General features: G+C 55.1%; 1 protein-coding gene across 3 annotated transcripts; it reads left to right on the top strand.

Moving 5' to 3' along the window:
• The first annotated feature begins 14 nt into the window (after window positions 1-14).
• Window positions 15-7,954, top strand: ACBD4 (acyl-CoA binding domain containing 4). Of its 3 annotated transcripts, none has more exons than XM_006062228.3 (11): window positions 15-1,456; window positions 1,561-1,659; window positions 1,842-1,961; window positions 2,246-2,366; window positions 2,457-2,541; window positions 2,813-2,933; window positions 3,160-3,246; window positions 3,554-3,624; window positions 3,726-3,801; window positions 4,482-4,621; window positions 7,216-7,954. In XM_006062228.3, the coding sequence occupies exons 3-11, from the start codon at window positions 1,874-1,876 to the stop codon at window positions 7,339-7,341; spliced, it is 915 nt and encodes a 304-aa protein (XP_006062290.1). In that variant the 5' UTR covers window positions 15-1,456; window positions 1,561-1,659; window positions 1,842-1,873; the 3' UTR covers window positions 7,342-7,954. The 3 variants fall into 3 exon arrangements, with proteins under 3 accessions (XP_006062290.1, XP_025135729.1, XP_006062291.1); XM_025279944.2 differs by having other exon boundaries at window positions 16-1,456; window positions 6,771-7,954; XM_006062229.3 differs by having other exon boundaries at window positions 19-1,456; window positions 7,219-7,954.
• The last annotated feature ends 3,653 nt before the right edge of the window (window positions 7,955-11,607 follow it).

The raw sequence follows: 11,607 nt of genomic DNA, 5'->3' as shown, positions 1-11,607 counted from the left end.
GGCTGCGGCCTGGCCCGCGCCCACGAGTCTCCGCGTTCGCCCTCTGCTCCTGAGTCCTTCTCCCTGTTCTCCGAGCGGTCCTGGGATCCCGGTCCTATGCGGAGCCCCCTTGGTACTGGGGGAGGCTTCGGAGGGGGAGAGGGCTGCTGTCTCGCGAAGACACCCTCTCCTTTCCCCGGACCTGGGCTCAGTGCGGACTCAGGACCCCTTTCACCTCCCCCCTCCCCGTCCTGACCGAGGTCTCAGAGGGGATCGGGTCCGCCGGCCGGCTAGTCCCGGGCCTAGGAGCTGAACTGGGAGGCAGGGAAGCCCGAACCGGAGGGTTAAGGCTGGGCGGGAACTGACTGAAGGTAGGGAAGGAAGAAGGCTCTGGCTATGACGTCATAGGATTAACCCTCTCCGCGCCCGGCCAGTTGCCGCCCCGAGGGGTAGAAGACTCGAAGCTGACTGGTTCTTCCGGGGATGAGTCCCCGGCAGAACCTGGGAATGGACGCTTGGGTCGGTCGACACCCCCCACTGGGCGTTTGATCGTCCCGGCACAGCCACCGCACGTCGCGTGGATGTCCTTGACATCGACGTGTGGGTTAGCGTCGAATACGGGTTCTGGTGACCGTGTCATGCGTGCACTTACTACATAAGAAACCACCAGCGTATTTGTGCGCAAGGGGTGTGATGTGATCTGCCTCTTCTGCAGCAAGTTGCCCTGGGTCGGGGGCGGAGAGCTGGGTGCACACCGCCACTCGGCGGCGGCCTGGAGCATGGCATCCCAAAGATAAAACAGTTTATCAGGACTTAGATTTGCCACCTAATGCTTTACTCCATTTTCAGGTAGCCCTGACCTGGAGATTGCGTCCGTACTGGCTTGCGTCTCCAAGAATATCCTCTCTGGATATTCCTTATGAATACCTAGTCGTCTCCTCTGTACTTTTGATCTTGCAATTTCTTCCTCCAGGAATGACCTTCCTCGTTCTTCTCCTGGCTTACTCTTAAGCCTTCCAAAACTCTGCTCCAATATCCCATCTGCAGAACCCTTGATCTCAAGAGCTGATTTCCGTTTTATCCCCAGGGTCTGGTAAGTGAAGGGCTGAATAGAGTGGCTCGAATCTGCGCGGCCTGGGTTCAGCTGACTACGCGGTTTCCACCAGGGGGAGCAAGAGACAGAGTCATTTCACGACGTCCACCAGGGGGCGCTTTCTCCTGCCTCTGGCCGTTCAGGATTGGGGCGCCAACCCGCGGATTCGCCCCGCCTGATCTGGAGAGGCACCACTAAACTATTTGCATAATCTTGAAAGGGCCACGCTGAGTGGTTGTGGTATAAAAGAAATTTGAAACGGGCTCTCTGATTGGTGTAAGTTTTCCCTCTTGCTTCGCGTCCCCATCCCGCCCCGGAGGTCGGTAGGAAGCCTCCGACTAGTGACAAGAGGGAACCTAGGTGTCCGGGCAGTGGACCCTGAGGGTGAGTGCTGGGCGCCGAGAGGCTGAGCCGGGGTATGGGAGGCTGGGGTGGGAGACTGCTCGCCCCGCCCTGACTCCTCTCAGCTTGCCGGTTCGCCTGTCTAGGAGTCGAAGATGTGCATCTAGAGACACTGCGACCCTTGCCACCTGACCCACACACCGAGGCCTTCTCAGTCACCCTGGTCACACCCACGCTGCCTTGGGGTAGGAAAAGGAGTCTCCTCAGTCTTAGCTTCTGACCTCCCGGGTCATCTCACTCAGGCCTCTGAAGAGCTTGGTTTGCCCCTCTGAAAAGTGGACCAGTGGCTTACAGAGGCATGTGCCAGGGAGGGGGGTGGGTGGTAGAGGAACCTGGAAACTGTTCACCCACAGCCTTGTTCTTGCAGAGTTGCCCATAAGTAGGGTCCCAGGGCTGGAGATGGGTATCGAAAATGAAAGTCCAGAACCAGACTGTCAGAAACAGTTCCAGGCCGCAGTCAGCGTCATTCAGAACCTGCCTAAGAACGGTGAGGGCACGGGGACCCGCATTTGGGGGTTCAGATGACCAGGGTCTGCCTCCCAGGAGACTCTGATCCTGGCAGCTTTTGCAGACAAGTCCCTGCATGTGTTGTCCTGGGGTTCCCCTCTGCCACCTGCCCCTGTCTGTCTATCTTGAGTGAGACCCTTCAACATCTCTGCCCCCACCAAGAGAGACCCTTCACCACCCCGCCAAGGGTGGTTCTCCTCCCGCCTCTATCCTCCTGGAGCTGAGAGTGATACTGTCCCCCTCCACTTCTCAACTCCTGCGCAGGCTCTTACCGCCCCTCCTACGAAGAGATGCTGCGGTTCTACAGCTACTACAAGCAGGCTACCATGGGGCCCTGCCTCATCCCCCAGCCTGGGTTCTGGGACCCTATCGGACGTTACAAATGGTGAGCTTCCCATCAGCTGGGCAAACAAGCCTCAGCTGTCAATCAGCCTTTCACAGCCCTCCGCCCTCCGCCCCCCACCCCCACCTCCAGGGAAGCCTGGAACAGCCTGGGCCAGATGAGCAGGGAGGAGGCCATGTCCGCCTACATTACTGAGATGAAGCTGATGGCACAGAAGGTAGGGAGAGGCTGCAGGCTCCTCCCTGTGCCCAAGGTCTCAGCCAGGTGACCCGCCCCGCTTTGCCCATCACGTTTCCTGCACGTTGATACACCTATGGGAATTCCACCTTGAAGTTGTTCCCCTGCCCCTGCCTGACTCTGGGTCCTGACTGGGCACAAGGTGGAGGGATATGATGGCAGCAGCAGGGCGGAGGCGGCCCAGCTCAAGGGGGTAGGAGGGCAGTGGTGGGAAGGGCCAGCCTTTCCCCATTAGACCCCCTCCCGCACAGGTGATCGACACAGTGCCCCTGGGCGAGGTGGCAGAGGACATGTTTGGTTACTTCGAGCCCCTGTACCAGGTGATCCCTGACATGCCGAGGCCCCCGGAGACATTCCTGAGAAGGGTCACAGGTCAGGCCCCCAGGCTGGGAGCTCCACAAAGGCTGATGGAACTGTCTTAGGGGGCTGCTCAGATGGAGGGAAGCCTGGAGGCAGAGGGCTCTAGAAATGTTCCTGTAAGGACCCCAGCTAGTGCCCCGATGGGGTGGGTCTCAGACAGAGTCCCTGGCTAGATGAGGATGGGGAGCAGGGGCCTGATCTCTTCCCAGCCCCACTTCTGGGTGCTCTATCTCTGCAGGTTGGAAAGAGCAGGTACTGAATGGAGATGCTGAGGCTGCCCCAGAGCCTCCCTGCCTCCCCAAGGAACCAGCACCCCCAAGTCCAGGTCAGTGTCTGGGGGGGAGGGGCAGAGGGCCAGGCCAGAGGTGGGAGGACCTCCAGGCAGCGTGGAGGGGAGCAGGCTAGATGCTGCGCTGTGCCTGTCACACCTCATGCCCACAGACACTGAGACCCCCTGTGCTCCCAAAAGCCAGGGGTAGGTTCTGGGATCCCTTTCCTCTCAGGGACCCATCTGTGCCTCTTGTGGTAGCATCTTGAGGGTCCCCTAAACAGGTGCCTCTGCCCAGGTACACACCCTTCCCCTCCTTCCATGGCTTCCCTCCTGCCACTTGCCCGACTTCCCTCCTCCTCAGAATCCCAGCCACCCAGGGACCAGGACTCTGAGGTTTTCTGTGATTCTGTGGAGCAGCTGGAGCCTGAGCTGGTGAGACCTACTCCCATCCCCTCCCTTTCCCCACCCCACTGGGCCCTGGCTGCTCCCACCACCACCCTCCCCTCCGTGGACTTTGTGACTCTTCTCTGCAGGTTGGGGAAGAGCAAAGGGGTGCCCTGGGAGGAGAAAATGACACCAGAAACAGCCCCGAGCCTCCTGCAGAGAAAGGTGAGCCCCTATCCGACCCTTTGCCCCATGGTTCCAGTGCCTGGGGCCTTCCCCTGGCTGCCTTCATGGGCAGAGGAGAAAGTCCAGCACTGGGCACTAGAGAGAGCAGCCTCTGCCCAGGAAGGGTTGCCAAAAGCCAGACACTGGCCTGGAGGAGCAAAGTCCCCGCCTGGCCTCCTCTCCAAGGGCCACCAGGAGTCTGTGCCCTTGGCTGGCACTGAGTCAGGGCAGCTGGGGTAGAACTCCTATACCAGTTCTCTCATCTACAGCTGCATGGCCTTGGGAGTCATCCTTTCTCTCAGGGTCTCCCATTTGGGACTCTCCAAGGACGACGAGTTGAGTTCTCCCTTATCTCTTCCTAACTTCCAGTGTCCCACGTCCCATAAGAGGCACTTTCATAAATATTATCTCCTTTATTCCTCAGAGCAAGCAGCCCTGTGAGGGAGAGGACATGATTTTCAGATGACAAACGAGGCTTAGAGAAGTTACTGACTTGCCCAGAGCCACAGAGCTAAGTGGTAGTGCTGGGGTTCGAACCCCTGGCAGTCCATTAGCTGCATGCATGGACTTTATAGACTCACACTGGGCACAAGTGATGGCATTCTACTGACTCCTCCCTGGCCCTGCCCCGAGCTGAGTTGCTCCCTGCGTCCCCTTCCCTGTGTGTCTGTGCTCTGCAGGGAGATTGGAAGGCCCCCTGCTGGGGCCCCAGGAATTGGACTCGTGGCTGGTGGGGACAGTCCGAGCACTGCAGGAGAGTATGCGGGACGTCCAGGGGAGGCTGCAGAGCCTGGAGAGCATGCCTATGCCCCCCGAGCAGGTGAGCCCCTTCTGAAGGTCCAGGGCAAGATTGGGGCAGAATTTTGAGGGTCTCTATGCTGCACTCCTCAGCCAGCCACTTCTTTGTCCGCCCCGTCTCTACCTGCCCACACTTCTGCCTTCTCCAGAGAATGGTGTGGCTTATGGGTCAGGCCAGGAAGTCAGGGGGTCTAAAGTGCTTCCTACCTGGAAGGGAGAGTGGGAGAAGCCCACCTTTCCTGCTTTTAACCCCACCCCGTGCCAGAAGGGAAACCGAGGACAGAGGGAATTCCAACAGTTGGAGGGGCCAGAACCTGTCTGCTCTTTGCACTGGGGCTGGGAGGGGGTCCCTATTGCCCTTCTGTCAGGACTTCTTCTGTTCCCAGACTTACTGTCTTCCCCTCCCCTCACATTCAGCCCTTGCACCCCTCACTCCTCCTCCCGACTTCTAGATCTGCTTGCCCCTGACACCTCTGCTTCTGCAAAATAAATAAGAGCAGCCATTTCTGGAGCCCCGGCTGTGTGCCAAACATATTACCTGCATTACCTCATTTTATCCACGCGCACACACACACACACACACACAAACAGCAATGAAATAGGTTTTCTTTTCATTCCCCTTTTACAAATGAGGAAACTAAAGCTCTGAGAGGTTGAATAACTTACCTCAGGGCCTGGAAGTAACTCACACAGCCTGGAAGAACCCCACGGAGCTGCTGTGAGGATTAGGTGAGATAATGCATGTAGGTGCTTCCGAATGGGGCTCATTGTTACTATTAGCATTATTATTAAGTGATGGAGCTGGGAGTGGTCCCACTTGTATCTCCCTCCAAAGCTGGCATCCACCGTTAACTCTGAATGAGTCGGTTCTTGTGAAGCCTGGAGCTGTGGGGGCAGGGGACAGCTGAAGTCCTGGATATGAAGGAATCACTCAGGTGACCCTTTGTCCCCTTGGCACAGAGGAATTGGTAGGAATTTCCTCAGATCCACAGTGGCTAACATTTCAACACTCCCCCCGCCTCGCCAAGGTTTTACTAATATTTTTTATTTACCTTTTACTAATTTTATATGCTGAATATTTCCACGCTGAGATACCTGGACTTGCATCTCTGAAAATAAGAACACTCTACTACCTAGCAAAAACATTTTATTGCACACCACAATTCCTTCATATCACCAAAAACACAAAGTGAAGTTGCTCAGTCGTGTCCGACTCTTTGCGACCCCATGGACTGTACCCTACCAGGCTCCTCCATCCATGGGATTTTCCAGGCAAGAATACTGGAGTGGGTTGCCATTTCCTTCTCCAGGGGATGTTCCCGACCCAGGGATCAAACCCAGGTCTCCTGCATTGTAGGTAGACACTTTACTGTCTGAGCCAACAGTCAAATACAGTCCAGATTCAAATCGTCTTTTCCAGCTTCTCTGTCTGTCCAGGCCAGGAGCCTCTGTCCTTAAGAGTCTGTTAGTCTAGACCAGTCCCTCTTCCTTGCTACTGACTTGGTGATGAGACTGGTCAGTAGTCTTGTAGACTGTACCACTTCTGGAGTCTCATGACAGCCCTGTGGCTAGATGACATGACCCGATTACATCAGAGGTGATATCCTTTCTTCACATCAAGACACATAACTGGATGTCCTACCATGAATATCCCTAGTGAGGATCACCGCAGGGATGAAGGGGTGATAGTCTGATTCCACCACTTGGAGCCAGGGAATATCCCAGTTCCCCATCAGCCCCATTTGACACACAGCTTTTGACAAATGATAGGTAATCCTTGCTTGGATCCATAATTTAGTTAATGGTTGCAAAAATGTGGACTTTTCTATGATTCCTTTAACATTTATTAGCTGGCATTTTTCTGTAGAGTTTCCCTGACCATCTAGGATTTCCCTGAAATATGGTGCCTTATGGAAGGGTAGAATATGTGCTTAATTCTTTCTCTTTACTTATCTATTTTTAAAGTAAGGACTTGATTTAACAGCCACCTCAATGGTGATAAATTTCCAACTTACTCTTCTATGAATTTATGGACTTAAAAGACTCAGTATTTCAGTCAACTGCAATCATATCATTCTTTTTGATGCCCAGACCGTCACAACTTTGGTAAGACCCTCCCTTTCTAGCTGGGTCCTAGGTTCTTGTAACATGATCTCATTAATCCTTAACAGCTTCCTTACTTCTTGGTATAAGACATCCCACATTCAATTCCACCTTCCCTGCTCCAGACCTGAAATCTGCCACTTCTCCAAGGAGCCTTGCTTCCTTTCAACAGATAATGGGATTTAGAAACTAAAATCTGAACACCCTGGGTCTTCATTGGAAATGTGGCACATCCTTTACAATATGGGGCTTCAGGCCATATCAGGCTTTGTGGCCCAGAGGAGATGACCTCGGAGTCAGTTCCTCCACTCTTTTTGGCACCTTGAATTGCCATGGGAGGAAGATAGGGGAGGGTGTTGGGGCTCAGTGTTTCAGGGACAAACCAGGAGTCCCAATCTTCGGACTGGGGAGAGGGAGGTAGCAGCTCCCACTTGAGTTCTGGAAGCAGGTCCCTAAGGAGGGCCTAGCCTGAGCTGAGGCCTGGGCTGGCGCCTGACTCTGTCCTCTTGGCAGCAGATACCCCCACCCAGTGCCAAGCCTCGGCCCCTCAGGCTTTCCGGCCCCACGCTGATCTTCTTCCTCCTGTGGCCCTTCATCGTCCAGTGGCTCTTCCGACAGTTTCGGACCCAGAAGAGGTGACTCTCGGTGGAAGAGTCTGCAGCCAACAGGAGGCTATGAATCCTGTGTTCTGCAGTCCCCTGAGCCTTCCTAGGGTTTAGGGGAACGGCATTAACCGCCCCCGGCTTCCCGCCCCCAAATAGCGTTCGCCTTGATACTCCTCTCCTCGTGTGGGGGCCAGATAAGACCCTACTCTTCCTGCAGCTCCACAGGGACTGTCCCTCCTTTCCCCCTCGACCACCTCAGGCTCTCTAGGGAGACTGCCCTAATGGAGCAAGTCCCCAGTTCGGGGTGGGCGGGTGATCCAGGGGCGGAGCTACCGGGTCTCAGCCTCTGCCCTCCTCATCCTCTGAGTCACCTGACTCCTCTCCCAACCCAGCCTCTCCCCGGGGAGGCTCAGCTCTTGGGCAAGTTGGGACTTCGGCCGGGCCCTGGAAGAGTGATTGGCTGGCGGGCTGTGGGAGGGAGGCCAGGAGGCTCGACCGAGTTGGGGAAAGGCGGAGAGAGCTGGCCCTGGGGGAGGGCAGTCAGCTCCTTTTGGCTGGCCGCCCTACCTGCAGAAATACTCAGGACGTCCTCACTAAAGATGCACTTACAAAAGAGTTTCACCAAATAAAATAAAACCTTCATCTTCTGCCGTCTGGGCTGCCACGGAGTGAGGCGGAAAGCGCGTCCGGGACGCGGGAGGTTCAGGTCCCTTCTGTGACCCCTCCCCCGCTGCCGTGGACGGCCCCGAGACGCCAGCGGTCGGCGTTCCAGAGGGAGCATTTTCCCCTCCCCAGGCTAGTGGAGGGAACAGCCCCGGGTCTGCAGGGGAGGCGGAGCGGCTGCTGGGGGCGCCCTGGGCGGGGCCCCGCCCCCTGCCCCGTCGTGGGTGGGGATTTTGGGGGGGAAAGCTGCGAGCTAGGGGCGGCGGGAGGAGAGGAGTACGGCGGGCTCGGGCCCAGGCTCTGTTCCCGCCCGAAGGGAAGGCGGCTACTCCCTGCTCCGCGCGCCCGGCGTAGGGTCGGGGGCCGCGATCTGGGCCCCGGAAGTGCCCACTGCCCGCTTCCCCATCCTCAGCTGCTCTCCCCCTGTGACCTCTGCGCTCGGGCTTTCCCAGGGAACTTTCTGGAAAGCCAAGGACGGCGGGAGCGTCGTCCCCGCGGCTCCCGTCGGGGTGGGTCCAGTGCCAAACTGAGCAGAGACCTCTGGGAGCCGCTGGCTGCTGGGGCTACGAAATTTTGAGTTAATCCCTGTGTTAGGGATGAACAACTGGAGGGCAAAGGAAGAGGGGCCAAACTGGTGCTGGGGATGTAAGCGGAAGCCAGCGCCACCACTTGGGCATACTCGCAGTGTGACTTGGGCAGGACTCTGCTCTGATCCTGGGTTGCCTTGTTTGTGAAATAGCGATGAAGACCTTTTCACCATAAGGCAGTCCTGGGGATTGATGACCAGGACATTAATGACAAAATGCCTAGCTAATATCAAGGTGCGTGGCCTCTTGTTTCATAGAATTCTGGAATTCCACAACCTGTCAGTTTGACCACTCCTCCCCTAGTAGAACAAATGAGCCCATACAGCTGAGCCCAATAGACTGAGCCTGGGCTCAGTTGTACCTTCCAAATCCCAACTGAGGGTACCCAGGAGTCCTTTGGAGTCTGAAAATGTAACAGTTTCGAGGTCTCTGACTCCCAGTCGGGTTCTCTCCAAAAAGTTTTCCTCAGGGAACTCCCACTGTTGAGAAGCTCTTGCTCCTGCGAAGCTTCTTGCATGACTGATGAAGCAGCACGGGAGAGGGGCAGGTTTTCAGAAAGACCTGAGTTCTCAGGGAAAACAGGCTAGGATGGTCCATCTCAAAACATCTGGATGTGCCTCAGGGTCACTCTTGCTTGCCTCTCCCTCTGGGCATGCCCATTACCACTTCCCCACAAAACCACTCCTGAATCCCCAGACAAGTCCTGTCTTGGGACAAGACGCCTACTCGTCATAAATGTCCTGCTCATGCCACTCTGCCTGAAAATGCTTCATGTTTTAGACAGCCACGAAGTCACCTCCTCCATGAAACATGTCCACAATTCTCAACTCCTAAGCAAGTTGGCTCACAAGATCCTATCAGGATTTTCATCATCTGCCATTTTGGCTTACCGTAGGTTTGATGGCCTCTCTACACAGTCCTTGAGTAGTATGGATGAAATTTTACTCACCATTGTGCCTTCTTATCCAATGTGAGATTAACCTGATGGTCCACCGGTTAAGACTCTGTTTCCATTGTAGGGAGCCGGGTTCTTTCCTTAGTGGGGGAACTAAGATCCCACATGCCTCCAGGTGAGGCAAAAAAAAAAAAAGAAGGAAAGAAAAAGAGGGCCAGAAGTTGGCTGAAAGTGTTGCAGATGGAAAGGAACTAAATCCAGAGTTCTTACAAAAAAAGGGAATTTTGTGTTTGTGATAGAAAAACAGCACGGAGTCACAGAGACCTTCGCTTTAGCCGAAAGTGTCACTTAATTGTCATGTGACCTTGGACAAGTCACTTAATTTCTGAGCTTTAGAGATTCCTTATCTCTAAAATGGAGACAAGAATCCCTACCCTGCCTAACTCACTGGGCTGTGGAGGGGCAAATGGTTCTGTGTGCAAAGGAACGCTGTGCGGTGCAAAGCGGCTGGAATATAAGACAGGGCTGTTGAAGAAACAGGAGTCACGGTGTGTGGCAAATGGGAAAAACTGAGATTACGGTAAGATTTTCAGTTCAGTTCGGTCGCTCAGTAGTGTCCGACTCTGCGACCCCATGGACTGCAGCATGAAAGATTTTAGACCTAAGTGATTTGAGTGGAGGGTTTCGGCTACTCCTGGCCCTCAGCCCCTGTCCTTTGGGCGGAAGCCTGGAATCTGGAGAATTTTCACAAGGAGAGTTATGTAGCGCGCCGCCCTACCCCCTCCCCGCCCATGAATCTGTCCCACAGTTCTGGGCCAGAATCCCTCTGCCCCCATTTCTGGGCAAGGTTTCCTCCTCAGGGAAGCCTCTGGCTCTTGCCTCCCTGCCGGTGTTTCCCAGCGTCCACTGACGAGGAAGAGCCACAGTGGGTGATTCTTTCCAGTCTGTGACTTCTCTCTCGAGTAGCCAGGGTTGATTATTTCAACTCAGGATTAATTTCGAACCCCTCCCCCAACAAAGAGGGTCATCCGCTGCCCTGGACTCCCATCCAGGCTCAGAAAAATTTCATGGTCGATTCCCAACTGAACAGACCAAGAGGGCCCCAGGAGGCCATTTTCTTCGATAGAAGCTGAGGCCCGGTGAGTGAGAAGGGAAGCGAGGCCTTACATCCCGGGGTCTCGGGGGATCCCAGGGCGCACACCCAGCACTTCCCGGCGCCGACGAGAGAAATGAGCCACGGCCCACCATTTTGCACTGGCCCCTGGGCGGGGGCGGCCGTGAAAGACTACGCTGGGGCTGGGACTCCGCCACTTTCCGCTAAGGGTCCCAGCGTAGTCCGGGAGTGGACGTCACCCGGGACTCGAACCTGCTTTCTCATCTTCCGAGGCCTAGTCAGAGGTTGCTGCCGTAAGGCAGTCACACTGTCCCTTTAAGGCGGCACTTTTTATTCTTCATTTGTTTACCTCTTCATGCGCTTTTTTTTTTTTTTTTACAAAAAAAGTGTTCGCAATATCCTTCCGCAAACGTCAATCCCAGTCACTAATCAACACCTTGAAGCCATTCTTGTAATCTTAAGAATCTAGAATTAATAGCCATGGGCCAACATCTCTATTTACAGAATTAAATACTCGTTTACACTTTAGGGACTACTTTTTAGGGGTAAACCATTTTCGCTTAAGTTAACAAATGTTTGTGATCTTCAGAACCTTTCCGCTGAGAAAAGAATAGGATAATAACCTTTAAGACGCACCTTTTCATAAAAATATTCTGTGCAGGCCCTCACAGGCCATCGAATCTTCTTGTATTCCTGAAGCAGAATGGTATGGCCCAGAACCCGCCCCATCTTCTCTGCGATTGGCCTTCCTTCCTCGGCGAGACGTGTGCCTTTTGACCAATGGGCTCTCACGTTTCTCGAGCGAGGGATAAGCGATGGAAGGAGGCGGCCTGGAAAACGCCCCCTACGCGTCCTGGGATTGGCTACGTCGCACGGCGCGCGAGGACGGCGGGCCTGAAAGATGGGAACTACGACTCCCAGCTTCCTGCGATGGGGACTCAGTCACGCATGCGCATGGGCGGGGCGGACCGGCTTCTATATAAAAGGGGCGCAGAGGGTTGGGAGGCAGCAGTTGGAAGTTGGCAGGTGGAGAGGCAGGTT

Source organism: Bubalus bubalis, chromosome 3 (assembly GCF_019923935.1).
Source record: "Bubalus bubalis isolate 160015118507 breed Murrah chromosome 3, NDDB_SH_1, whole genome shotgun sequence".
NCBI lineage: Eukaryota > Metazoa > Chordata > Mammalia > Artiodactyla > Bovidae > Bubalus > Bubalus bubalis.
Note: the sequence above shows the minus strand (reverse complement) of the source record. Positions and strands in the feature narration are given on the sequence as shown.

Coding starts and splice junctions, on each gene's coding strand:
- ACBD4 (XM_006062228.3), top strand. CDS start 1,874: ATGGGTATCGAAAATGAAAGTCCAGAACCAGACTGTCAGAAACAGTTC. Junction 1,962..2,245: donor TCAGAACCTGCCTAAGAACG/GTGAGGGCACGG, acceptor ACTCCTGCGCAG/GCTCTTACCGCCCCTCCTAC. Junction 2,934..3,159: donor ATTCCTGAGAAGGGTCACAG/GTCAGGCCCCCA, acceptor CTATCTCTGCAG/GTTGGAAAGAGCAGGTACTG.